This window comes from Acomys minous (genome assembly GCF_964271855.1).
Source record: "Acomys minous genome assembly, chromosome: 16".
In the NCBI taxonomy this organism is placed as follows: Eukaryota; Metazoa; Chordata; class Mammalia; order Rodentia; family Muridae; genus Acomys; species Acomys minous.
Window position 1 is genome coordinate 11,334,582 of NC_140498.1, and position 27,795 is coordinate 11,362,376.

General features: G+C 49.7%; 1 protein-coding gene and 1 pseudogene across 2 annotated transcripts in view; one reads left to right on the forward strand and one right to left on the reverse strand.

Annotated features, from left to right (window-relative positions):
- Positions 1 to 27,795, reverse strand: part of DRC3 (dynein regulatory complex subunit 3) — a 47,650-nt gene that overhangs the window by 13,252 nt on the left and 6,603 nt on the right. Inside the window, exons 3-9 of the mRNA XM_084763747.1 lie at positions 22,951 to 23,067; positions 20,713 to 20,879; positions 14,977 to 15,123; positions 12,528 to 12,647; positions 11,882 to 11,997; positions 9,845 to 10,016; positions 422 to 553 (exon numbers count right to left, since the gene is read on the reverse strand). Of these exons, the coding sequence (XP_084619873.1) occupies positions 422 to 553; positions 9,845 to 10,016; positions 11,882 to 11,997; positions 12,528 to 12,647; positions 14,977 to 15,123; positions 20,713 to 20,879; positions 22,951 to 23,067 (971 nt within the window). The remainder of the gene's footprint in view (positions 1 to 421; positions 554 to 9,844; positions 10,017 to 11,881; positions 11,998 to 12,527; positions 12,648 to 14,976; positions 15,124 to 20,712; positions 20,880 to 22,950; positions 23,068 to 27,795) is intronic.
- On the forward strand, positions 1,432 to 3,070 carry LOC311586282 (large ribosomal subunit protein eL21-like; annotated as a pseudogene). Its single transcript has 2 exons — positions 1,432 to 1,940; positions 2,954 to 3,070. The product of its transcript is annotated as a large ribosomal subunit protein eL21-like (transcript).

The following is a 27,795-nucleotide window of genomic DNA, read 5'->3' on the forward strand; positions in this document are numbered from 1 at the left end:
TTTTCGCATTGCTGAGGAGGAAACCCAGGGCCTTATCTGTGCCAAGCAAGCACTGAGCTACATTTCCAGCCCCTGCCTTTAATGTATTTTAATAGTTTTGGTAGGAAGCAATTTGTGGGTGTGTGTGTGTGCATGCACATGTACACATGTTTGTGTTTATATGTGGTTGAGTGCACATGCCTGTGTACAAACTGGATGGAGGCAAAGAACAACCTCAGGCACCTGTCACCTTTTTTCTCTTCCTGGCCTGGAACTCTTCCCGTTTGCTAAGCTTTTTGGCCAGTGGGACCTAGTGACCCACCTGTCCCCACCTGTCCAGTCACCCCCAGTGAACCCACAGGAGAGGACCCTGTGAAGGGCATGCTTGCAGGCTTCTGTAGCTGTGTGCTGAGGCCCTGGCTAAGGGCCAGTCTGGCTATACCTCCAGCTGCTCCACCAGCTGCATCTCCAGTGTCATGAGCATGTTGAAGAGCTCAGTGATGCTCTCGTTGCATTCTGTTAGCTTCCTCTCGATGGTGGGCAGGTCAGTCTCTTCTCGGAGGGCATTTAAACTCTACAAACAGAGATCTGTGCTTCAGGGCTCAGCAGTTAACCATGGTACTAAGTAGTAAGTGACAATTTGGTTTTATAGGTAAGAATTTGGAGTCTGGCCAGGCGGTGGTGGCGCACGCCTTTAACCCCAGCACTTAGGAGGCAGAGGCAGGAGGATCTCTGTGAGTTTGAGGCCAGCCTAGTCTCCAGGACAGCTAGAACTGTTATCCCCCCCCCCCAAAAAAAAACTTGGAGTCTGGGAATGTGTGCCAAGTTCAAGTATCAGCTTGCCATATGCCAGCTCTATGAGGTTTGACATATACAATATGCCAGGTCTGCTACTCTGGCATATTGTATATAAAGGCTACTGGAAATGGCAGGTACAAAAGGAGCACTCAGACCCACCCTTACCTCCCTGATGGTAGAAGATGAAATTCCCATGGGCAAGTTCTTTCCCAGTGCCAGGAGGAGGAAAGATGTTCTTACCAGGAGAGATGGGAGCCAAGGCTGGGAAAAACCTGGGCAAATCAAGCTTTTAAAACTAATTCATAGGGCTGGAGAGATGACTCAAAAGTTAAGAACACTGGCTACCCTTCCAGAGGACCTGGGTTCAATTCCCAGCCCCCGCATGGTAGCTCATAACTGCAACCCCTGTTCCTGAGGCTCAGACACCCTCTTCTGGACTCGATGGGCATTAGGCATGTAAGCAGTACACAGACACATGCAGGCAAATGCATCCATACACACAAAATAGAAAGAAATAATAATAAAAATGAGCTCATGCCAGGCATTATGCCACATGAGTGTAATCCCAGCACTCCCGGGGCAGACAGCAGATGCAGGAGGATCAAGAGTTGGAGGTCAGGGGCCGAGGCAGCCATCTTCCAGTAACTCGCCAAAATGACAAACACGAAGGGAAAGATGAGGGGCACTCGCTCTACGTTCTCCAGGCCTTTTAGGAAACATGGAGTTGTTCCTTTGGCCACATACATGCGATATTGTAGACATCAAGGGAATGGACACTGTTCAAAAAGCAATGCCCCATAGAGTTACCATGGCAAAACCGGAAGAGCCCTCAACGTCACCCAGCAGGCTGTGGGCATCATTGTGGACAAGCAGGTTAAGGGCAAGATTCTCGCCAAGAGCATCAATGTGCGCATGGAGCACATCAAGCACTCTAAGAGAGCAGGGACATCTTCCTGAAGCGCGTGAAGGAGAACAGGGACATTTTCCTGAAGCACGTGAAGGAGAACGACCAGAAGAAGGACGCCAAGGAGAAGGGCACCTGGGTCGAGCTGCTGCGCCAGCCTGCGCCACTCAGAGAAGCACACTTTGTGAGGACTAACAGGGAGGAGCCTGCTCTGCTGGAGCCCGTTCCGTACAAATTATGGCCCGATGTGCAAAAGGAAGTAAAGGACCTGGGCTGTCAACTGTTCTTATTAAGTTGGGGGGGGAAAAAAGCAGTTGGCGGTCAGCCTAAGATTTATAGTTTGGAGTTAGAATGAGACCCTGTACCAGAAATCCGCAAACCCAAATCCCGAAACCATACAAATGAAAACAAACAAAATGCTTAGAAAGAAACAAAATCAATTAAGCCTTACCAGCTAATCACATCTCTCCTAATGGCAGCCACATTCTCATAGCTTCATACACTTCCAGCCTTGCGTGACTAGACAATACTGTCTCAGCCAGAGGCATACTGCATTTATGACAATGGCTCCATAAGACAATGAAGCTAAAACAGTTCCAACTACCTAGACATAGCTTGGTGTCCCCAGAGTGACCATCGTCTAGTGACATATTTCTCAGAACTTACCATCATCATAAAGTGATATATAACCACGTAGTGAGCTTCCAGCCTGGCCTTTTGCTCTTATTTCTTTTGAGGTAGAGTCTCATGTATTCAAGGCTGGCCTTGAACTTGCTGTGTAGTCAATGATGGCCTTAAACTTTGATCTTCTTGTCTCTGCCTTCCAAGTGCTAGGATCACAGCAGTGCTCTGCTATACTTGCTTTATGTAGTTTACCCATATACAGACAGGTAAACTTATGAAATAAGATTTGCAGCGTGGCCGGGCACGGTGGCGCACACCTGCAATCCCAGCACTCGGGAGGCAGAGGCAGGCAGATCTCTGTGAATTTGAGGCCAACCTGGGCTACAAAGAGAGTCCAGGACAGCCAGGGCTACACAGAGAAACCCTGTCTCAAAAAACAAAACAACCAATAAAACAAATAAACAAACAAACAAACAAGATTTGCAGGCTGAGGATTTGGCCCCACAGAAGTGCACTTGCTTAAGTGGCAAGGTTGTGGGTTGGGCCCCACACTACCAATAGAAAGCAGTTTACTTAGCACAGTTTGGGAGGTTAAAAGTACAGGATTGGTTTGCTCCATCTGTTTGGGTTCTCTTGAGGGCCTTTTAGCTGCTTCACAACATGGTGGACGGCATCACACTGGAGTATATGATCCAGTGTCTGGTGACAGGTGTACAGAGGGTCATGTGGGAAGAGAGGATGCACAGGAGAGAGCTGGCAAAGTAGAGTTTTCTTCATAGCAACCAACCCATGAGGTCAGCAATCTCATCTCACACAGGGAGAAGCGTGAGTCCTTCCTGTTGTCCTATGCATTTCTCTCTCTCTCTCTCTCTCTCTCTCTCTCTCTCTCTCTCTCTCTTTTTCCTTCGAGACAGGGTTTCTCTGTGTAGCCTTGGCTGTCCTAGACTCACTTTGTAGACCAGGCTGGCCTCAAACTTACAGTGATTTGCCTGCTTCTGCCTCCTGAGTGCTGGGATTAAAGGCATGTGACACCATGCCTGGCTCATATGCATTTCTTTTAAAATTAAAATATACATTATTGTTATGTGCATGCATGGGAGTTCTGAGACAGCTTTGTGGACCTGATCCTTTCTTTTCACCATTACCTAGTTTCCAGGAATTTAACTGAGGTCTCCAGCCTTGCACAGCAAGTGCCTCTACCTCCTGAGCCATCCCTCACCCCACATCCCAGGGTACTAGCTCAATGTTTAAAGAGCAGTAATAAAGGAATACTTTAAAACATAGAAAGGAGGCAGAAAAACCAAACCAAAACCCAAACAAACAAAAAACCAAAAACATAGAAGGGGAGAGAGTGAGTGGCAGAACAGCTGTAAGCCAGACAAGCCAAATCATACATAGTTGTGTGCACAGATGGGCCGTAACGAGAGGCCTATGTGGGTCAGGCAGGCTGTGGATGGAGCTCCATGCAGCCAATGAAGGCTGAGGCACTATGACTTGCTCCCTTTACAGAGACAGTTGCCATTTTCTACCGTGTGCATGGGCTACCTTCCCAGAAGTGAAGGAAGGTAATTACTCCACCCTGACCAGGCTCCCGTCCTGTGGCGGTTCTCTGCGCTCCACACGTGAGCATGCAGAGGCTAGGCAATAGTTTACAAGTCTTTCAGCCACTGCCTGGCCCCTAAACTTTGCCTGACTGCATGCTAACCCCAGCGCATGCATCAGTGGGCATGAAGAGCAGGTGTGTACAACAAGACCCAATGGGGCGGATGGATAGGAAGAACACAGACCCAAGCTGTGGTAGGACGGCTGTGAGAAGAGGAATTGGAGCCCTCAGAGTCATGCTGTCTTGGGAACTTCTTTCTATACAGTAGCTCAAACTTAGCCTGGGCATTGGAGGTGCCTGGGAGCTCAGGAGAATCCCCAAGCTAGGTCATATCCAGCACCCTAAGTGGGTGCACTTGGGCCCGGGACAGGCTGTTCCTAGGACAGCTTCCTGTGGACTGAGATACAGATGGGGTGTTCTGTGTCAGGCTTCACTGGGTTAGTGACCTGCCTCTCCAGAGGGACTTGTTTCTAGGGTGAGTCAGGCCCCAACCTGGTCCTCAGAAGGTGCGACTGGATGACATCTAGGCCTCCCTAACCCAGTGTACCCAGGGGCCAGAGAAGAAATGTCAAGAAAGAAGTGATGGACAAGTACTAGGGGACTGGAGATGTGACTTGTCCCATCCAGATGACAATTGCCTCCAGAGAAACCAAAATTCACGGGATTTTTTCTGTGAAATTGCCCATTTCCATTGTCAGAAAGATGTACGTATGGTGTGTGTGTGTGTGTGTGTGTGTGTGTGTGTGTGTGTGTGTGTGTGTTCCTGTGTATGACTTATATGAACACCAAGATGAACCTGGGTGTTGAGTGTCAGTCCTCACCTCATACCTTGCTTGCGCCCGTCTCTTTTTTGCAGGTTATCATGGTGCACACCAGGCTCACTGGCTCACAAGCTTCTGGGATTCTCATAGCTGCCTCCTACGCTGCTGTGGGAGTACCAGGGCCACAGGCATGCACACCTGGCTTGTACTAGGGCTGTAGACATGGGCTTTTACATGGGCTCTGGGGATTAGAACTCAGGTCCTCACACTAGGTGGCTAGTGCTGTATCTACTGAGCCATCTCCCCAGTCTGTCTAAAATATTTAAAAACTCCCTATAGGCCAAAAAAATCATTCTAAATATGAAACAAACAAAAATCATTACATATCTGAGAGTCAAATGTATCCTTCTGTTAACTTTCAAACTTGTGGTTGAACACAGTTAACACCCTCCTCAGAACATAGTTAGGAGGGTCCTAAGAACTAAACTGTGGGGGACGTGAGGTGTATTACTAAGGCCCATGTGTAAGGACAGGGCTAAGAAAAGGAGAGTCAGGAGCATGTGGGATCAGTCACCAATTCTGCTTCTCAGGAGACTCCACGCCTCTTTATGTGAGTCCTCTGCCAGGAATGACAGTGGTCCCCTTGAAGCCTTTTGTGCTTCAGGCAAACTCATGCACATGATAAGGCATCTGTCTGTCTGTCTATCTGTCTGTGTGTGTGACAGAGAGAGAGAGAGAGAGAGAGAGAGAGAGAGAGAGAGAGAGAGAGAGAGAGAGAGAGTGAGTACTCAAGGCTAGCTGGCCCTCGAGCTTCTGGAAGAGTCTATCTCTGCTTCCCGTTTTCAGTAGGAGTGCTGAGCTTACAGCAAGCAGTACACTACCACATCTAACTTGCTATGTAGGTTTGGAGGACTGAACTTAGGTCTTCAGGCTGTCAAGGCCAGTGCCTTTTACCTGCTGAGCCATTCCCTGCCCAGTGACCAGGTTGTTGAGGAAAAATCAGGTCCATGGTGTTCTTTAGCATCTCACAAAGACCTGCAATTTAAAATGGATTAGGAATTCTGGGCTGGGAAGATGGCAAAAAGCACTTGTTGCACAACCTGAGTTTGAGCCCTGGATTCTACAGTGCAAGGAGTGAACACCCACACCCACACCCACACACACACACACACAGAGAGAGAGAGAGAGAGAGAGAGAGAGAGAGAGAGAGACAGACAGACAGACAGATAGACAGACAGAGACAGAGACACAGAGAGAGACAGAGACAGAGACACAGAGAGAGACAGAGACAGAGAGAGACACAGAGACAGAGACACAGAGAGAGACAGAGACACAGAGAGTGGCAGAGACAGAGACAGAGGGAACTTAACAAAGGACTCCGCTTGCCCTAGCCATGGTGGCAATGGCTTGGGATCTCAGCTTCTTGGAGATGGGAGCAGGAGGCCTCCAAGCTCAAGGCTTTCATGGGCAACTTAGTGAGACTTGTCTCAAGAGTAAAAAGAAGTCTCTGATACCTAAAACTCTCTCATTCTGGGGTTGTTGCCTTTGTTAGGCCTTACTGATCAACACCCACTCCCTTCCCCAGTTCTGACACACAGCTTCCCCTCGGCCAAATGACCCTCTAAGATAACTGTCAAGGCACCTCCCTCGCCCGAAGTCATTTCCTTCCTCCCCAGCTAGACTCCAACTGCTTCTCAGTCTACACTGCTCTTATTTTATACTTTTTAAATTAATTTATTCATAATACATCTCAATTGTTATCCCATCCTTTGTATCCTCTCATTCCTCCCTCCCTCTCACTTTCACCCTACTCCCTTCCCCCATGTCTGTGACTGAGGGGGACCTCCTCCCCCTGTACATGCTCATAGGGTATCAAGTCTCTTCTTGATAGCCTGTTACCTTCCTCTGAGTGCCACTGGGCCTCCCTATCAAGGGGACATGGTCAAATATGGGGCACCAGAGTTTGTGTGAAAGTCAATCCCTGCTCTCCACTCAACTGTGGAGAATGTCTTGTCCATTGGCTAGATCTGGGTAGGGGTTCGATGTTTACTGCACATAAGGTGCTAGAAAGGATCTTAATGAGTGAGTTAACCCAGAAGCAGAAAGACTCAAATGGTATATACTCACTAGCCCAAGGGGCATGTCCCATGAAAGTCTTCACTTACCATGAAATTGGGATAGATCTGAGCACATCCTACTGGGACTCTAGGTGAGAGAAGTATGGGAGAATGGGGAAATAGAAGGATCCAGAGGGCCCTAGAAACCTATAAGAAGAACATTATGACAGGCGAATCTACACTGTTTTTATCATAGCTGCTGTCTTCAAGTCCTCACCCCACTTCTGCTCTGGTTTGTCTAATGAGCAAGTGGGGCCTGGTATCCCATGTCCCTTACTCACCCCCAACGGTGGCACCGGGAAATAACCCAGGGCCCAGAGACGCAGAGTGTGGGCTAAATTTATCCCTCAAGGTGAATGGCATGTGTTTCTGCTTCCTCACCATCACTTCTAGGAGAGAAACTCGGCTCAGCTTTTGAGGAAGGGAACATGTATTTCCCTGTACTCGCCCAGAGCGTCAGAAGTAGCACTCAACGCATCAAGTCCACTACCACCAGCCATCTCCCTTCCCCGAGCTCCCTTCGGCTGCGCAGTCCAGAGCCTATAAGACTTTACAGAGGTTCAGCATTTCAACTTTACATTTTGACCATTTCCTTGTGCTCCAAGGCTGTAAAGGATCTCAAGCGTGACTCAATACACCCCACTGCGTCTGTTCCAGCTCCTCTCACTCCTGTTCTCTTTTTGGTGTTCGTTATGTGGAGACAGAAATTTTCAATGTGTCCTAGGCTGTCCTGGGACTGACTATGTAGTCCGTGCTGGCCTCAACTCACATCAGTCCTCCCAAGTGTTGAGGTCACACACAGCATGCTCTGCCATGCCCAGCAATTCCTAATCTTGTGAATGGGTTAGAAACCCTCTGAGCTGCATGTCTTTTGGATGGGTACGTCCATTCTCACTCTAGACGGGCGGAGTCTGGCCTGAGCTCTACCAGAGCCGTGTTGAGTATGGTAAAGTCTAGGCCTGTCACATGCAGGTATCACTATCTGCATAATCATAAAGAACTTAATATTCACTGCCTTCAGTTATCTTCCCATCACCCCAGGAAAAGGAGGACTCTCCAAATGTGGTAGGGAGGACAGAGCTTAAGGACCACACGTTCAAGAACATGACACACAAAGTCCCTCAACAGCATTCTTTCCCTTGGTTCTTCCAAAATCCCAGTGTTCTGGTAATCCTCCCAGCTTGGGCATCAGTGATAATACAGTAGAGTAAGGGGTAGAAACTGAGGGGTTAGGAGAGCAGTGAGGGAAGCTAGTGAGATCAGAAATGACAAGCAACAGTCCAAGTGACATACCATACCTAACTGCACCATGGGGCGGGTGCATGCTTGTGAGTATGTCACAGGATCAAACCTGCAACCTCACCATGGTAGGCAAGCATTCTACAACATCCCTGGTCCTCATCAATTAATTTTCAAGACAGGGTCTTATTATGTAACCCTAGATGCCCTGGGATTTGCCATGTAAACATGGCTGACCTGACGCTAACAGGGACCCACCTGCCTCTGCCTGCCAAGTGCTGAGATTAAAGATGGAAGCCATCACTCCTGACTCTTCTTTTTATTTTTAGACAGGGTCTCACTAAGTTGCCCAGGCTAGCCTTGGACTTAACAATCTTCTTTCCTCAGATTTTCAAGTAGCTGGGATTTCATGCCTACCCCACCAGACTTAGCTGGAAATGTCTGTTTCATATCATTATGCAGTCATCTCTTGGAGGTCTGATACTCATATTAGATCATATTTTGTGCATTATTGTGGCTTCTGTGCCTCCCATAGTACTGAGCAACACTGAGTAAATACACGCTGAGTGGAAGTCCCCACCTTAAGTTACCCAGGAGGAGACTGAGAGCTCTTCCTAAATGCTGTTCTCTGGAAGCTACCAAAGTGGGTTTAACCCTTCCCTGGCTTGTTAGCCAGTATGTAACCTTACCTGCCATACTTCTCAGTGTGACCAGCTAATTCAGAGCATTAAATAAGTAATGTGAAAAAATTAAACAGGGCTGAGGATGCAGCTCAGCGTTAGAGTACTTGTCGACCATATGGATAGGGTTCTATCCCTAGTACCAAAACCACCACCAGCACCACCAGTAGCACCTGCTTTATAAATAATTCCCTCTAGGCCAGGCATGGTGGCATTTATGATCCCAGCTACTGGGGAGGCTGAGGCCATGGGATTTCGTAAACCTGGGAATTTGATATAAGCCTTGGTAGCACTGTGAGATTTTATCTCTAAAAATAATGTTAGTGCCAGACAGTGGTGGTACATGCCTCTAATCCCAGCACTCAGGAGGCAGATACAGGGGCATCTCTGAGTTTGAGACCAGCCTGGTTAGCAGAGTGAGTTCCAGGACAGCCAGGGCTACACAGAGAAACTGTTTTGAAAACCAAAACAAAACAAAAAATAACAATACCAATCGAAAGAAACAATCCCATCAAATATAAAGGCTGGTCCTTTCAAATGACTCCCACTTGGTTGGGCCTTGGACACTGGGCCTTCTGTTTGTTGCCTGCGCTGCTGGCAGAAAGGACCCAGGAATCTCCAAGGTTCCCTGGCCCTTCTCTGGAGTCAGCCTTTCCAGAGTTCTAGGACAGCCCTGACCACTCAGCTCACTCAAGTAAGAAAGGCTTCAGCCCAGGACTGAGTACTTTACAAGGTGGGAAGTGCCAAGGACAGGGAACATGTGTGTCACAACCCTAGCATCCCAGGGCCAAGAGGAGTGAGGCTTGGGGACATCCGTTCAATGGATACATGAACAGAAGCAGGCATAGCGTGTTCTAGTCATGTGATGTATGATCATCACAGCAGTGGTACAGATAATACCACTGCCAACACTAACGATGCTGAGATGGGGGTGACCATGAACTCTAGGGGCATCTGATATAAGGGAGAGCCACTGTGCTGGCTCAGTGGGGCTGTGTCTGGTGCCATTTGGTGAAGTTGTGATCCCTGACACATGGACTGAGACTTGGGGCCTCAGGGGCCACTAGAGGACATGGACACTGCAGCTCCTCCACAGTGAGGGGAGACCTGGCACCCTGGCATAGAAGAAGGGAGCTTACCAGCAGGTGCTTTTCCTCAAACTTGGCGACCTTGAGCTTGCCCTGGTCCTGGTTTTCCAGGATGGCCTCCTTTATGCACTCATTGAAAGTGTCTAACTCCATCTTTCGCTTCTCCTGCTGCTTCAGGCCATACTCGAAAATGTTCAGGCAGATGATGACAAATTTGTCCTTGTATGTAAGTGGCTGTTAAGGAAGCTTGGGACCCAAGAGCAGGCCACTGGTACCATGACAGAAAATGTTGACAGTTGCTTGCAGAACATGCCATGGGAACACCGTGGAGGCTCCTGGTGGTCCTTTTGACAGAAGAAACCGAGGAGCCAGGCAGACGGGGGTTTGCCATTTGGAGCATGACTGGTGGTTATGGCATCTCTAGATGCAGCCTAAGGAACTCGGAAACAGGGATAAAGACCCCAGAAGAGAGTTCCAGAGGCCTAGGGGTCCAGGGAAGAGGTAGAAGCAACCTGGCTGGGACAAAGAGGTAGAGTACTTCCAACCCCCACCCCCATCTCTGGTGTAGCACCCAGAAGGGCCTGCGGCTCATCTGAGCTAAGAGGAACTAGGTGGTCCAGGTTCAAGTTGTGGCTCTGATGCTGCTTCTGGGACCCACCCTAGCAAGTGACCTCTCTGGGCCTCAGTGTCCTTACCTCAGCTAAGGGCATGGAGGGATCCACCACAAAGAGTTCTTGGGAGGGTGAGTGTGGTGGCACACACTTTTATTCCAAGAATTTAGGGGGCAGAGGCAGGGGATCTAAGTCCAAACTAGCCAGGGTTACAACAGTGAGACCTTGTCTCGAACAGAACAAAAGAGGCCTTAGAAAGAGTCCTGGGGCTCAGGCAGGTAAAACCCATAGGACCCTGGGGATAGTGTGTGGATGTGTTCAGGAGATCAGATGCCTTTCCACAAATCCCACAGCTCCCTGGTGCTTAAGTAGGAGCATAGGTCCCCAAGGAAGAGGGGTGGCCAACAAGGTAGAAGCCCTGAGTCACTCTCTGCCTAGTGTTTGGGTTCTGGGTAGATACCCACTGAGAAAGTTGTCAGTTTTGACGCAGCCACTGATGCCTACCTAGGCTCTGCTGTTCGGAGCTCACCAAAGCTGCCTAGAGCAGCTGGGAGGGCCATGGATGAAGGCTCTGACACAGGAGCTGTCTATGGCAGGAGTCGTCACAGGGCCAGCCAGCTACATGCTCTCACATGCCCAACCCAGGAAAAGTCCCTGTGAGACAGGAAGAGGACAGCTGTACCCACCCCATGACTGCTGCTGGCACCATGGCATCGCACAGTGCCGCGACTTTTCACTCCCGGGGAATCCTGACCTTTCCCAAACTGCCATTCTGGTTTCACATCTTCTGCCCAAACAACACTTCATTTATTAGAGATTTGTCTCTGTATTTTTTTCTGGAGGCTAACACCAGCGCTGGCAGCTCCACAGACCTATCTGGGACTGGCTGTCTCAGCTCCAAGGCCTCAGCTCCAGAGCGCCTCATGTCCTGGAGGTACAACAGTCCCCACCCCACCCCCCATCTCCCACTTACCACTGAAGCCCATGGTTTGGTTGCCATGACCACTGCCACCATGTATCACAAGTACTGACTACATCCTTGGCTCTGACCAATTAGGGGACAAATGCAAGCTCTTAGGGCCCACAGATAAGTGATCCTGTACACATGATTTAACCTCTGGGGTTACTAATGGCAGCCACCTGGATGTGGGGGTGCTTAAGGGGATGAAGACCAAGAATTGTAATGTAGCCAGTGGAATTCTTGATGGAGAAGTGCATTCCCTACTCCCACCTCAGAAAGCCCAGCATGCCAGGCATGACAGACTAGCCAGCCACTGTCACTCCGTGTGCCACCGGGAATCTAGAGAGCACTGTTCCCCAAAGCCTAGCTGGTTTGGCTGCAATGGTCTTTTGCATATGTGTAGCCAGCAGAGATTTAACTACCAGGGTCTCACATGAATGATGGGGAAACAGAGTCAAAAGAGCTTGCCCAGGGCTGCACCCTGCACCCAAAGAGGCAGCAGTGACCCAGAAAGGATATGCCTCAAGGAGCTCACCAACACCAGGCAGGTATGACAGCTTGTTGCCCTCCACATCCTCAGAATACATGCTGTCAAACAGGAAGGTGCCGTCCAGGTGCTCAATGAACGCCCTCTGTGGATTCAGATACCCAGACATGGTGACTCAGAGCCAGGCTCCTGTGAGGCCTGAGGCAGCCAAGGATTCCTGAGGGGGATACTGTACCTGAGCTACAGCCCTTCCTCCCAGGAAGGCTGTGTGTGTGTGTGTGTGTGTGTGTGTGTGTGTGCGTGTGCGTGTGCGTGTGTTCCAGTGTTCCAGGCACAGGGCGGATATGTGTAGAGTGCAGACTGCAGGCTGTTTCCAAGAAGTAGCCTGCACAGAGGGCTAAAGCTGGTGGTAGGGAAGCCAGTAGGGCATAGGCACAAATGGAGGGCCAGGGACAGCCTCTTCAGGCATCGGGGTAGGGAACGGGCACTGGGCTGGCACAGAGCTGCCTCTGCAGATTGTGATAGGGGCTGAGCAAGGCAGGGGCCACTGTCAGGTTCCATGGCTGCTTTATAAGTTTTGGGAGTCTGGGGATCCCTGTGGATCTTTGTTTCATGTGACCAGGGCACTCTCGTGCTGCTTCTGTGTCCAGGTTGGGCCAGTTGTCTGTGTGGTACCTTGTGCTCCGCCAGCTTCTCCCGCTGGGCCTTCTCGCCGTCCAGCCGGGCCTGTACCTGGGCCTCCCGGTGCTTCAGCTCGTCGATGCTGTACTGATGCCGTATCCTCGCCATCTCTTTCTATCCAGAAACAGGGACGGCACTGTTACCAGAGGATATCCAGCCCCTCCAGCCACATACCCTGGGGCCTCCCAAGCATGGCCAGTGTGTTAGAGGGTATGTTTTGTAAAAGCTAGGAAAGCCATGAAGCCCTGGAGTGAGAATGCATAATTCTTTCCAGGCAGCCTAAGCCTAGGGTATCACAGAACTGGAGGTGCCCTGAGAGCCTCCCCTGAGGCAGCCTGAAATGCCCCTGGCGTGCTGTAAGGAGCAGGGCGGGAAGGGGGTATGGAGGGGGGCGCAGCTTCTCCTTCCTGGACTCTCAGCACCAGTGTGAGATCAGGCAGGGCAGCTGGAGGGGAGTTCTGGCGCTCGCTTGCCAGAGCTCCGCTTTTTCTCAATGTTTCCTCATTATTTCGTTTCAATCATGGAAGGACATGCAGGCCACGTGTGCTGCTGCCCTCGATGGGAATTTCTGAGTATCCAGGAGATCATGCAGATGCTAGGCTGACCTGTGACTCCTTCCAGTGCTGAGAGTATAACGTAAGATCCCACACATGCTAGGGTGCGTGCCAGGCTCTGAAGCCTAAGGTGTATGCCAGACCCCTAGCCCCTGTCCTGCGATTTTTGAAGGGCATAATACACCCAAGCTTTTGAGCCCTTGTTGTCTTTCATACCAGCACCTAAAGCTCGGCTTCTCAAGCTCACAGTTGCTCTCTGATATTGGGTGGAGTAAGTGAATGGGGTCCTTTGGGAGAGCAGCCAGTGCTCTTATCCACACTTGGCTTTTTAATGTGAATTCTGGAGATCAAATGTGTGGCAAGCACCTTGCTCACTAAGCTATCACCTTTAATAAATTATAAAATTCTATGTGCACCAAAGAATTGTTTTAAAATATATTTATTTATGATTTATTATCAATAACTTCCATTTGCATCCCTATTCACCCACAGTCATATAAGTTTTCTCAGGCAAAAAAGGGTTTATGAGAAGAAAACGGTGTAAGAACCCGGCTCGGAGGATGAGACCAAGGCATTAGTTGGTGCTTCTTTGCTTGGCTGGTTTTTAGTTTTCTCAGACAAAGCTAGAGTAGCCAAGGATTACTTGAATCTAGCAATCTATTGATCTTCCTGCCTTGGTTTCTTAAGATCTGAGGTCACAGGAATGTTTCACCATATCCATTAGATTTAAAAATCACAGAATCTCAGAGCCAGGTATTATATACCTGAAATCTCAGCATTTGGGAAACTGAGGCAGAAGGATCAGGAGTTCACGGTTATTCTTGGCTATACAGTGAATTCAAGACCAGCCTGGATTGTATGAGACTGTCTCAAAAACACAAACAACACCCAAAGAACAAGAGGAACAACTCAGGCTCGCACTGTCACAGGAGAGCCTGCTGCCAGTGAGGGCGGGAAGCAGCTCTCAAACTCTTCCTATTTCTGTGAACAGTGGGAGACTAGACTTTGAAAACCAACTCGTCCCTCAGGGCAGGGCTCTCTGCATAGGCTGCAGAGGATCAGGGTAGACACTGGGCTAGACGTCCTCTCTGTCCAGGTGGCCTTTCCTGATACCTCCTGAATCCCTCAGTGTGCCAAATATAGGTTCCTCTTTCTCAGCAAAGGCACCACCTTCCTGTGGGAGGAACCCGGCAGATCAGCAGCCTTTGTGTTTCCAGGCACCTAACACTTCCTAGTCCTGCTGCTGAAGGCCTCACACACTGAACCATACGCGCAGGGGGAGCAGTCGGAGAAAGGGACTCACTTAGGGCAAGGGAGAGGGGACAGAGGTAGAAATAGAGGGGAACCCCCTCTATATTCCCCCCACTCTATAGTTGGCCCAGCTTGGGGTTGAAAGACCAACTTCTTGGGGCCAACTCCCAGATTAACCATATTGTCTGGGAGACTCTGAGTGAGTCATTTCCCTTCTGTGCCGGTGGCTGTGTGCTTCTAGAAAGATGGGCATGAGGACAGGGGCCCCACATCTTGGAGTGACGATCGCTATGGGATTGCTCCCAGGCTTACGCAGGCTTGTGTTAGGTCTGGCCTTGCCACCAGCTCATGAGCAGGACAATTTACTGTTCTCCTTCCTTTACTCGCCTGAAAAGTCTTCATCTGGAAAGCAGCTGTCTGGTAGCCCTGGGGGTAGCCCTGGTGTGTAGAATGGGCCTGGACCCAGAAACTTGCAGGAAATAAGCCTTGGGAAGCCACTGCTGGAATGGCTGTGGATAGCTGGGGAAAGGGCTCAGCCAGGAAACTATCATCTTAGCCATGGACGTTCTCACTGTCTCATGGAACCCTGGGCCCTAAAGAGTATATAGCCAAACTGGGACCAGAGACTAGACACTTACCACCTGCTCATCGATACGCCGGAAGTCCAGGTACACGAGGTCAGGAAGATAGGCGTAGATGAACATCTTGTAGTCCTCTGACTTGGTAACGGGGTTCCCAGAGAGGCTGAGTGTCCGCAGGCAGGTGAACTGGCGCAGGTAGATGATCTAGGAGTGGGAAGCAGAGGGGCTTTTTTTTTTCTGCCACAGAACCGGAACCACACACAGCAGTTTCTCCCCTCTACCTCATCCCTGAGCCCACAGCCTGACCAGGGCGCCTTCCACACAGACCGGTGACGGCCTGTGTCTTCTGAGCCAGACCCCAGTCCCGAGAGCAGCCACAAGCTTTCAGAAGGACCAGGAGAGCTCAAATCCTAGCTGTGGGGTTTTGGACAGATGATCAGCCTAGTGTGTGAGCCTTGAGTCTCTCCTCTAGAAAATGCCCAGAATGACATGGTGTGTCATCAGTGTCATGAAGGCCACATGAAAGAAGCTATGAAAAGCAGTCAGCAGTGTGCACAACACCCACTGGGTGAGTGACCACTTAGAATAGGGTGACATTTCAGACAGTAACCCACATGGAGGTCTCAAGTCCCTGTTAAGTGAAGCTGGACTGCTGTCACCTCTCATTCATTGGACAACAGCAAGCAGAACACTTCACTGGGTGCTGTCCATTCTTCCTTTTCTTTTACTTTTTTTCCTTTTTTGGTTTTTTTGAGACAGGGTTTCTCTGTGTAGCCTTGGCTGTCCTAGACTCACTTTGTAGACCAGGCTGGTCTCGAACTCACAATTATCTGCCTGCCTCTGCCTCCCAAGTGCTGAGATTAAAAGCATACGCCACCACTGCCCGGCTGTCCATTCTTCCTACGCTTTGGTTTTAGCAAAATGGGAAAATCAACCACTTGGCAGGTGCTGGCATGACAGCATCCTTGAAGCACAGACACTGCACTGTGTGCTGGACAGGAACGGGTTCCCATGGCCTGTGCATCAGCACCTGCCTCCAGACTCCTGCCTTGAGTCCCTCCCAGACCTCCTTCGATGATGGACAGTGATGTGGAAATGTGAGCAAATAAACCCTTTGTCCTCAAGTTGCTTTTGGTTATGGTGTTTTATCACAGCAACAGACACTCTCAGTAAGACACCAGCCATGGAAGAACACGGAGAATACATTCCAAGAATCCAAAGGCCCGGAGGCAGCAGAGGCTTTGGCACAGCCAGCAATGGTTGCTGCAGAGTGATGGGGGAGGGGGGGACAGGTGGAAGAACAGGGGACACATGGGGAGCCAGTATCAGAGGCTGGTTCCTGAAGGCATGGAGGCTTTCAGGCAGGAATTTAGAGGTGTTCTGGGACCAGCAGAAGCCACTGGAGTCTTGTATATGTAGGAAGGCAGTATCTGGTCTACTTTCCCAAAGACCTTTTTTGTTTTGTTTTGTTTTGTTTTTTCGAGACAGGGTTTCTCTACATAGCCTTGGCTGTCCTAGACTTGCTTTGTAGACCAGGCTAGCCTTGAACTCATAGCGATCCACCTGCCTCTGCCTCCTGTGCTGGGAGTGCTGGGATTGAAGGTGTGTGCCACCATCGCCTGGCCCAAAAGATCTTTTAAGAGCCCCCTTTGCAAGTTTTAGCCTCAGAGAGAAAAGGTTGCTGACAAAATGTGTGGTAACAGGTAAGAGTGAGCAGGCCGCCCCTTCACTGCGGGGGGTGGAGGTGGTGGATCTGTAAATAGTTCAGGTATACAAGAGAAGTTTGGGAAAGATGCACGATGCCCTCTGTTCTAGCAGCCCTACCCCAGGAGTTACCTTACAGATGGGCTGCTGCAGAGGGAGGTAGCCCTGCCCTACTTCATCCTGGTCACAGACACATGCTATGCCCTGCATGCAATGGCACCTGCCACCCCATGTTGGAGTGATCCAGCAGAGGGTGGCTCCCCCTCTGTGACCCTAATATCCATGCTGAGTGCTGACTGGAGAAAAGAGGGGTCAGTCAAAGGCAGGTGCCTGGAGGACAGCTGGACCACGTGACAGTCACACACGTTTATTCACAGCATGCCTGGAGGGTTACTCAGTGGAACTTAGAGGACTCTTATGTGTTAGGAAGAAGAAATAAAACTGATATGAATGTGGCTGGATGTGGTGGTGCAGCACTCGGGAGCCAGAGGCAGGCAGATTGCTGTGAATTTGAGGCCAGCCTGGTTGTTTCGTGGTTAGGCCTGCTGTATGTGTAGTTTATTTTATTTATGTGTAATAATATAAATGTATATGTTTTAAAAAAGAAATAAAACTGAGGCTTCTGTGCTCCGAGTTAAGATTACTTGTCTCTGTGTGTGTGTGTTTTGTTTTGTTTTGTTTTTTAAAGATTTATTTATTGTGTATACACTGCTCTGCCTGTGTATACATCTACAGGCCATAAGAGGGCACCAGATCACATTATAGATGGCTGTGAGCCACCATGTGGTTGCTGGGAATTGAACTCAGGACCTTTGGAAGAGCAGGCAGTGGTCTTAACCTGTGAGCTATCTCTCCAGCCCTTGTCTGTGTTTTTAATGCAATCAGAGGGTACTAAAATAAACCTAACAAGGGGGCTGGAGAGATGGCTCTGAGGTTAAGATCACTGACTCCTCTTCCAGAGGTCCTGAGTTCAATTCCTGCAACCACATAGTGGCTCACAACCATCTATAATGTGATCTGATGCCCTCTTGTGGCCTGCACATGTACATAATAAATCAATAAATATAAAAAAACAAACCTAACAAATAAATAAATTACAAGACACTGTGTAGTTAGATGCCAAAGAAATAGGAAAGACTCACGGAAAAGATACTTAGCTTTGAAGGCAGTGCCAATCTTCTCTGGGTTAAGCCACAAAGAGGAATATTGTCTGGTTAGGTGAAGAGGATCCAAGGTCCCTAAGGTCTTCAGAATGCAGCCAGGCCTGGGGACCCCTGGCCTAGATATCTCAGATTTCCTGCAGGCTTTTTTTCCTGGCGTGGGGGGGGGGGCGGTGTCTCTGGCTATATGTACATCTAGAGTATTGACAAAGAGCTTGGTACCTAGCATGCCACTGGAGAGAGCAATGACAATTCATCCGGCCCAGGTGCTGCAGGGCATCATGGCAAACTACTTAGGGCTTTGGCTGGGAGTGGGGCATCCTGATACAGCCTCTATAACCTCTCCGTCCTTTTTTGTCTTGGCGGGGGGGGGAAGACCTCAGCTCTGCTAGTTTTCTTTTCTTTTTTCTGCTAGTTTTCAGTGTCCCACAGGATGATGATTCACATTGAGATCTGGGGTTCAGGACCTGTTAATGCAGAAGCTGATGCTACATGTTCAACAGCAAAGTTTGAGGCTGGAAGTTGCGCCAGTGGTATAGCATGGACCTTGCATGTATAAGACCCAGGATTACATCCCTAACAGTGCTAAAACACAAGTGAATTTTTAAAAAGGAAGGGGGGAAAATCCTTGTTACATATAAACAAGGATAAACAGCTCTGAGGAAATGCTAAGGATGGCCAAGCCCAGAGGTGTAAGATATCTATATCCCTGAAGTCCTATTGATAAGCTCCTGCTCTGCTACGCTATTAATCACACCATCAAGTGCCCTTGTTTGTGGTAGATGCTTGGTTTACTTCTGGCTTCAGCTGGGACAGGCCTTTCCTGACAGTACCTTGCCATCTTCTGTGTCAGTAAGGTCTCCAAGGCCCCAGAGCCCCACCCACAGGCTGGGAAGGGGCTAATCTCCACAGAGTGAGCCTAGCTGTTTGGGGACAGACTTGAAGATCAGTGTGTCAGGCAGGCTCCAGCAGTCAGGGAAGTCACCTCTGGAAGGCATTCTGAATATTCATTCCTAAAGCCCAGTAGAATCAAGTCCCCACAGCAACAACCCCAGCAGCACCCAATGCTGGCTTTCCCTCTCCCTGCTGGCTGACTCTAGCTTCCAGAAGTCACCCCTCATGCAAACCACTTGCACCCAAGTACCTGGCTGAGCTTTGCTTCCAGGTTTCTTTGCTTCCTGTTTCTTTCAGGCAGGGCCTCTTAGGTGGTACTACCCTTGATCAGCCATTCCCAAGCCCCCCTCAAGTCTCCCCGTACTGTGGTGCATTTCCTTCCTTCCTCCCTGCCCGGGACATGCCAGAGCACAAAGCCTCCATGCTGACAAGATCTCTGCTGCCAGGCTGCCTGCACACCCTTGACTTCCACGCAAGCTTTCTCAGGCGCCTCCCTAGCTTCTGCTCCCCCACCTCCTAAGAAGCACCCTTCTTCGGCTGGATGGAAGATTCTCCCTCTGTGTGTCTCTCTGTCTCTCTGCTTTTTTGAGACACGGTTTCTCTATGTAACATTGGAACTCCATCTGTAGACCAGGCTGGCCTCTGCCACAGAGTGCTGGGATTTAGGGCGTGTGCCGACACCGCCCAGCTGGCTCTCATAGCTTTCACGGAGCTGGAGTCAGGTTGACACTCGTCTCTGACCTTCTCTCAGCAAAGATATGAGCCACTCCAGCCGGGCGTGGTGGCGCACGCCTTTAATCCCAGCACTCGGGAGGCAGAGGCAGGCGGATCGCTGTGAGTTCGAGGCCAGCCTGGTCTACAAAGCGAGTCTAGGACAGCCAAGGCTACACAGAGAAACCCTGTCTGGAAAAAAACAAAACAAAGCAAAACAAAAACAAAAAACAAACAAACAAAAAGAACGTGCTCCAAAGCTGAGTGCACACCTGTAACCCAGCATCCAGGTGGCAGAGGCTGGAAGGCTGCGATTTTCAGGCTTACAGTGGGGTGCAGGGGAGGAGGGAGGAGGGGTGGGGTGGGGAGGGGGGAGACAACCTGCTCCAGCACCAAACACTTTTCCTTATCATCTCTCCTAGAGCATGGGCTGGTGGGTTCCTGCTGCCTCTCTGAGAGGAGAGAAAACTTAGACATGGAAAGCGTGCACCTCCCTTGGGCTTAGATCTCCGTGTCTGACATGCAAAGTGAACTTCAGAGACTGTGCTGCCTCTAGGGGTTGGCTTTGATAAACAAACTGGGCAATTCCTTCGTGCCTTGACTCACTCACTCTGTTCATGTGAGCCATCTCGGTGCATAGTTGATACTGAAGCGAGACCAACTGATTAATGTCTGTGGAAATGGAGTCGGGAAAGGTTATCAGACAGCCCTGGACTGGCGACTAAGCTGGAGAAGCTACAGAGCCACCTCTGACAGCTCTCAGTAGTTGTCACCAGGGTATCAGGGTGTGTGCTGCTGAGTGTATCTCCCTACTGTGAGCCCACTGTGGTGTGTTCTGGGGCAGCCTACCTCCCAACAATGTCTTCAATAGACACATTTTGCTACCTAGATTGTCCTCCTATCATCTGCGGGATTTGTGTCACTGTTATCTGGGACACTGACCTCCTGTTACTTCTGTCTAGATGATGTGGGTACTACTGGTTGCCCCCAAAAGGACCACACATTGCTATCTCTGTCTCACTAGGCATAGAACAGACACCCCACATCTAATAGGACTTTCACTTCAGCAGAGGTTGTCATATGAGCATGAGACTCAGGGCAGGAATGGGACCACAGCTGAAGCCACATACCCTGGGACCCAGAGATGGTTTTGTTGTATTAAGCATGGTCTTTCAGTATTTTTCAAATCCTTTGTGCAGTGATATGGATGTTTGATCTTTTTAGAAAAAGAGCATACTGTGTGTCTACCACCACAGACCTTTGCTCTGGCACAGCCCAAGGCCCTGTGGTATCTGTGGTGTGGGTCCCCAGGCCTGGTACTCACATTCATTATGTTGCTAATCTGGTTGTTGCCCAGGGATAGCACCTGCAGCTTCACCAGGCCTTCTAGAGAGTCAATCTTGGAGATCTGGTTGTTAGACAAGCTCAGGTCCTCCAGGTTGACCAGGTTGTCCAGTCCCTCAATGGTCTCGATGTTGTTGAAGGACAAATCTGAAAAGGAGGAGGACTCTGAGGGTGTGCTGGCTAATCTTATGTCAGCCTGACACACAAGCTAGAGTTAGCTGAAAGGAGGGAGACTTAACTGAGAAAATGCCTCCACAAGATCCAGCGTAAGGCATTTTCTCAATTAGTGGAACCACAGTGGGTGGTTCCATCCCTAAGCTGATGGTCTTGGGTTCTGTGAGAAAGCAGGCAGATCAAGCCAGGGGAGCAAGCCAGTAAGCCGCACCCTCCATGGCCTCTGCATGAGCTCCTGTCTCCAGGTCCCTGCCTTTTGAGTTCCTGTCCTAACTTCCTTCAGTGGGGGACTACAGTGTGGAAGTGTGAGCCCAGTCAACCCTTTCCTCTCTGACTTCCTTTTGGCCACAGTGTTTTGTGGCAGCAATAGAAACCCTAACTAAGAGAGAGGGGTCTGAGGATACACTGTTTTGTTTCAGGACCATCAGGTTGCTGAGAGCTCTTGGGAACGACACTTAGCTGAGGAGCTGACTCACTGCTCAGGGACCTCAGGAGCATTAGATGGACTCTTTCTGCAGCCTCCTGTCTGTCATTTACCCAATTCTGTCATCTCCCCTCTGACTGGGAAGTCTTCTCAGCCCTGTTGGTTCTCAGGTGAAAACACTGAGGCGTGGCTCTAAACAGGTGTGCTTGAGGGTCAAGGGCGGGGTTGTGAGATGGCTTTTCCTCTATATTTGAGAACATTCTAGCAAGACTCCTTCCCATCTGCATAGCCTTTCCATCTACCAAGTGCTCATATGCATGTCCTCTGACAACGCCTCTGGGTCGTAGTTCGGAATCCTTCTCTTTGATCATGTCAGGAGAGTAGTGTGGCTAATATTCAAATCTCCCTCTGGGTGAGTAGACAAACAGGTGCCCTTGTAAGATCCATGGCTTAATTCCAAGGGACAGGTTGGCCTGATGGCTTCTGGGTATTAGGTACTTCTCAGAACCTAGGCTGGCTTGGGCACCCTACTGATTTCACCCCCTATAGAGACAGATCATTCCCAGCCATGCAGACGGACCCCAGAAGCCAGGAACCAGCACTAACAGGTCCAGCAAAGGTGCCTGAGCCCTGGGCCCTGCAGTTGGAAGACTCAACTCTGTCTGCTTCTGCCACCTGTAGCATAGAACTCTGTCTGGCTAGTCAGCCTCTTGGAGCCTCAGGGCTGCCTCTGTGAAGTGGTCCTTTGAGCCCATTAGGGGGCTTACTGAGGCTCCAAGGTCAGCATAGACATGATGAGAGCATTTTGCAGACTGAGAGCTATATTGATGACGGCCATGAAAGCCTGGCAAGATGGAGGAACATGCTTTGGGATGAGGCAGGAGTGGGGTTAGCCTAACCCTCTGATGCTTGGCCATGCTTCTCTGAGCTTCACTTTTCCATCGACTTGGATAATAACAGCCTTTGAGCATCTCCTAGGACCACTGTGGGGGCTAAATAAGATGTCTCAAAGGAGCTCTAAGCCTGTCCTCTTCTGTCCTTTAGACGTTCCCTTGTCCCTCACTAGATGGGGACATACCCAAGAGGCCAAGCTCCCAGTGACCTTGGCAGTGAAGCCAAAAGTACTAGAATCAGACCAAGATTGACAAGGGAGGTTATGGCCCTCACTTAACTTGTCACCTTGGCTTGTTCTCTGTGATGGGGATAGTGTGTGAAACAAGCAAACTCATATGAAGCGCGAGCAGGCCAGTCAGCACATGGCTATGCACTGTGCTCATTGTAATGGCCAGCTGTCCACCCGAGCCTATGTAAAATGCCAGTCCAGAGCTGCCCCTGTGCCCAGCAGCCTGAGAGGCTGGCAGGTGGGCTGGAATAGTCTGTCTAGTATGGAGCAGCACCTCTTTGTCATGCTTTGCCCAGCAGAAGCCCCAGGCTTTTTAACAAACTGTCACTTTCTTGCTCCTAACGGACTGAGCGTTTCTGCTACGCCTGGGCTAACAACAGGCTGGCAGCCGAGTGTCACTGCAATGATTTTGCAGGAAGGCAATGGGTGTCCTTGGCAGCGGGGGATGGGGGGGGGGACCCGTCTTTAACAAAGGCAGACACAGAGCCAAGCCTTACCCAGCCAGACCAGGTGAGTGAGGTTTTCCAGGCCCTCGATGCGCTCGATAATGTTGTTGTTCAGCTGCAGCTTCTGCAGGTTCTCAAACTGCCAGAGGTTGTCTATGCGGAGGATATCTGAAACACATGCCAGCAAAGCGGGGACTGAGCATACTCATGCAGGGGCTCCATGCCCTCTGCCTTCCCTAGAGCCCCCTGTGGAGGAGCGGGTGGGGGTGGGACCACTGGCACTGTCCCCAGGGCCTCCGGGAAGGAGCAGAGAGGTCTTATGTGGCAGGGGCTTGCTAAGCAGGTGTCTGTGTGGGGGTGAGCCGGGCCTGCTCAGGGTAGGAGACTCTCTCCCACTGCTCCAGGTGCTGCGCTGGGCTCCCAAGGAAACAGGTCTACCTCGAAACAGGGGGAAGCCAGGGCCAGTGTGGTGGGAGGGTCACTCAACTAGTTTTAGTTTTGGAGGGTCATTTGGTAACATTTTTTGGAATAGCTACTATCTGTGCCTTTTGACCTGCAACCATTTTTCTTTTCTTTTTCTTTCTTTCTTTCTTTCTTTCTTTCTTTCTTTCTTTCTTTCGGGTCTCACTATATAGTCTTGGAACTTACTATCTAGACTAGCCTCGCTTCAAACTTTACAGAGATCTACTGGCCTCTGCCTTCCAAGCGCTAGCATTAAAGGTGTGTGCCACCACACCAAGTAGGTTTAAAAAAATATGTCTCCAGACACATCCTAGAAATATCTATAGGTATGTGAGCAGAAAAAGGCAGCCCCTAGGACAATCACTCACACAACAGAAAAGTGGAGTCCAGAGAGCTTGGCAGCAAAGAGAACCTGCCGTCCCAAGGACCTGCCCTGGCTGTCTTTCCTTGGGCATGTCATATGGCCAGAGTTTGGTCTGTGTCACTGGAAGCAAGGAACATTCTGAATAGTACATAAGTATAAATAAACCCATACTGAGTATGTAAAACTTAGAAGTCAGTGGAACAAATGCAATACCTCCCAGCTTTCCTTATAAGCCTTGAATAGCTATGCTGTTGTGTGCTCCTTTAAAATATATTTGCTCGCTGGGTGGTGGTGCACATCTTTAATCCCAGGGAGGCAGAAAGGCAGATGGCTGTGAGTTTGAGTCCAGCCTGCTCTACAAAGTGAGTCTAGGACAGCCAATGCTACACAGAGAAGCTATATCTTGAAAAACAAACACAAACAAACAAACAAACAAACTATATATATATATATATATATATATATATATATTTGCTCTTATACTTAGTCCAAAACTGAAAAAATCCTTTATTTTTATTTTATATGTGTAAGTGTTTTGCCTGCATGCATGTGTGTTCACCATCTGTGAGCTGTGTGCAGTGTTCTGTAGAGACCAGAAGAGGGTGTCAGATCCTTTGGAACTGGAATTAAAGACAGTTGTGAGCCACCTAGGAATTAAACCCAGGCTCTCTGGAAGAACAGCCAGTGTTCTTAACTGCTGAGCTATTACCCTAGCCCCCTGTATTAATTACAGGAGAAAAGGATATACATACATACATACATACATACATACACACATACATACATACATTATATACAATGCATATACACATACTATATATATAGATGACTGATTAAATAAACAGAATGAACTAACTGGCCATGAAACTATAATATATAAATGCAGGTTTATTAGAAGCGGCACAGGACAGGGAGGGGAAGGGGGAGTGTGCGTGGGGGTTGGCGGGGAGAAGGTGGGGAGGTTTGGGGGAAAAGGGAGAGAGAGGAGAGACCCTGGAACCAAAATGTCTGGGTTGTATAGTGAATCTCTGGGAGAGGGGAAGGCCCGCCCCTAAGTAGAGGGCAGCCGAGCCAGCCACACCCTGCAGCAGGACCTAACATTTGCCTCCAGACATATGTGCATACATATATATATATAGTATATATGTGTATATTATATACACACACATATATAGTATATGCACACATAATATATACATGCTTCTAAACTATATACAACACACATATATACTAGGTATACACACATTTATACTATACTATATATAGGCTACAGTAAAGATGTGAGAGTATTTTCAATGACTACTAAGGCCTGGCGTGGGGGTGCACACCTGCATCAGGAGGCTGGAGCGGGAGGACTGCTAGTCTAGCCTGGGGTATGTAGTGAGATCACACTGAGACTAGTGCTACAGGCGAGGCCACGCCAGGCGGCTAGCAAGTCCAACACCACCCAGCTTAGTGGAAGCCTGCTTCAAAGTGAGAAGTGAAAAGAGAACGCGCGTCAGGTGTGGTGGTGGTGGTGGTGGTGCAACTCTGGTTAAGAGCATCTGTTACTCTTGCAGATGACTCAGGTTTCGTTCCCAGCAGCCACGCGGTGCTTTACGACCACCTGGAACTCCAGAAGACCAGCACCACCTGCTGGCCTCTACAAGCCTGGAGGATGTAGCTCAGTGGGAGAACACCTGTGTGGTGTGCCAAGGCCCCAGCTTCAATCCCCAGTACAAAAAATTCTACTATGCAAGAGGCAGGGCCTGTTGGTGAGGTTCTGAGATTCAGCGGGTGTGGGTGCTTGGCCCCCTCACAGGCTTTAGGGAAGCCGGACCCTGTGATCTACCATTGCTTTCCCCCTGGGCTGGAGTGGTACTTAGTTCTCCCATGTCCTCAGGCCAGGCAGCGTAAGGATCTGTTGTTTAGGTCTCTGCTGCCAGATTTCTCAGACTGGTTTTGTCTCTGTTTCTGGGGTGGTGTTCAGTTCTGCCCAAGGCTCCTAGCAACCTATTTCTGGTTTGGATTTTCCTGGCACCTACTGTGGCCCTGCTGTCTGAAGGGCTGAAACCCAGCTCTGATCCACCCTTGGCTAAGGTGGCTTCCAGCTGAGCCACTTTGGGTAGGTGGCTCCAGCACACCTGGACCTAGCTTTTCCTTAGGCAACAACAGATGATGTGGAAGGCCAAAATATGCCAGTGAACAACGATTTATCTGCGCCTTAGCTCCAAATGAACTTCCCACCAAGCTGGTTTAATCTTTGATACAGCCACCAAGTCGGCTTCTGTGACCACCACGTTGGCAAGGCCAGCATCATTGTTCCCTGGGTCACAGTAGAAGCCCTGTTACTTCCTGCTTTCCCGGTGCCCAGCATGTGGCCAGCAGGGTGCTGTAAGAACCCAAGTCCCACCTTTTCCTGTTTCTACTCAGGACGCTTGTAGATCCCAATTCACTATTAAAGCCAAATACATTTCATTGTTCAAGGCAAGCACCTGCTGACAATATGACCTCCCTGGCCTGTCCCCATGTCCCCATGTCCCCATACTGGCTTCCTCAGCAGATCTTCTCAGGCTGGCTCTGGCCTACTCACAGCCTTTCACTGGTGGCTCTCTGTATCTCACATAACACCCTCCTCACACCTGCCCTGCTCCCCAGATCTCCACATGGTTCCCTTCCTCATCTCCTCTAAGCATTTTTTTTTTTTTGAGACAGGGTTTCTCTGTGTAGCCTTGGCAGTCTTGGACTCACTTTAGACCACGATGCCCTCGATCTCATATTGATCTGCCTCTCTGCCTCCTGAGTGCTGGGATTAAAGGCGTGTGCCACCACACCTGGCTCCTCTAAGCAATTAACTTTCACCTTCTTGGCAAGGCTCTGGAGTGCTGCAGAAAATACTGCACCCAACTCCAATTTCCCTTTTCTCTGTCCTTTGCTTTATTTTTCCCCACAGCACATACTGTCAGTAACAATCTAATATTCTGTCTTATTTGTCTCCCTCGCATCAACTCCATAAAGGTAAGGCTCTTTGTCTTTTGGATGGTGCTGAGTCGGAATGCCTGGAACAGCATCTGGCATCTCTTAGGCACTTGTTCGTACTGGCAGAATGCCCATTTGGTGGTGCGGGTGGGTGGGAAGGAAGGGGCAGAGCCGTTCCTCCTCTCAGGGAAGCTGCCGCTCTGGACCACTCCCCGAGGCCATACCCAGGGAGGCCTGTGGACTTACACACGACCAGGTCTCCAGTGTTTGGTATGGAGCCCTGCATCTTTTGTGGTTGACCAAATGCCTAGGCAGCTGGGGCCTAAGACAGCAGGTCACTCTCTGAGACCTCATCAACTCAGAAAACAGAGGACTCACGATCCCTCACCGGCTCCTCCTTTCTTCTGTTCCTCTTTTTGGAAGCTCTGGGATTCAGTTAAGAGTCTTGTGCATCAGCCAGGCGTGGTGGTGCACGCCTTTTATCCCAGCACTCGGGAGGCAGAGGCAGGCGGATCACTGTGAGTTTGAGGCCAGCCTGGTCTACAAAGCGAGTCTAGGACAGCCAAGGCTACACAGAGAAACCTTGTCTCAACCTCTCCCCCCCCCACACACACACAAAAAAAGAGTCTTGTGCATCATAAGCCTTCTACCACTGATCTATTTCCTCGGCTCCTTCATTCATATGGACATCCTTTATTTTTATTTTATATACATGGGTGTTTTGCCTGTTCTTTTGTCTATGTACTACTATATCTGTGCAGTGCCTGTGGAGTCCAGAAGAGGGCATCTGACCCCTGGGACTGAAGTTACAGGGTTGTGAGCTGGGAATTGAACCTGGGTCTTCTGGAAGAGCAGCCAGTGCTCTTAACCAATGAGCTATCTCTTCAACTACTTCCTACTCACTCCTTATATTTTTTAGATAGGGTCTCACTATGTAGTCCAGGCTGGCCTTGGACTGGAGGTCTTACTGCTTCTGCCTCTCAAATACTGAGATATGTACCAAGCTAAGCTCTCTCCTTCTTCTCACATCTTCTGTCCTGACTTGCTGGGTGACACCGACTTTCCAGAATTATCTAAGCACTGTGCACATGTTTTACCTTTTTTTTCCCCCG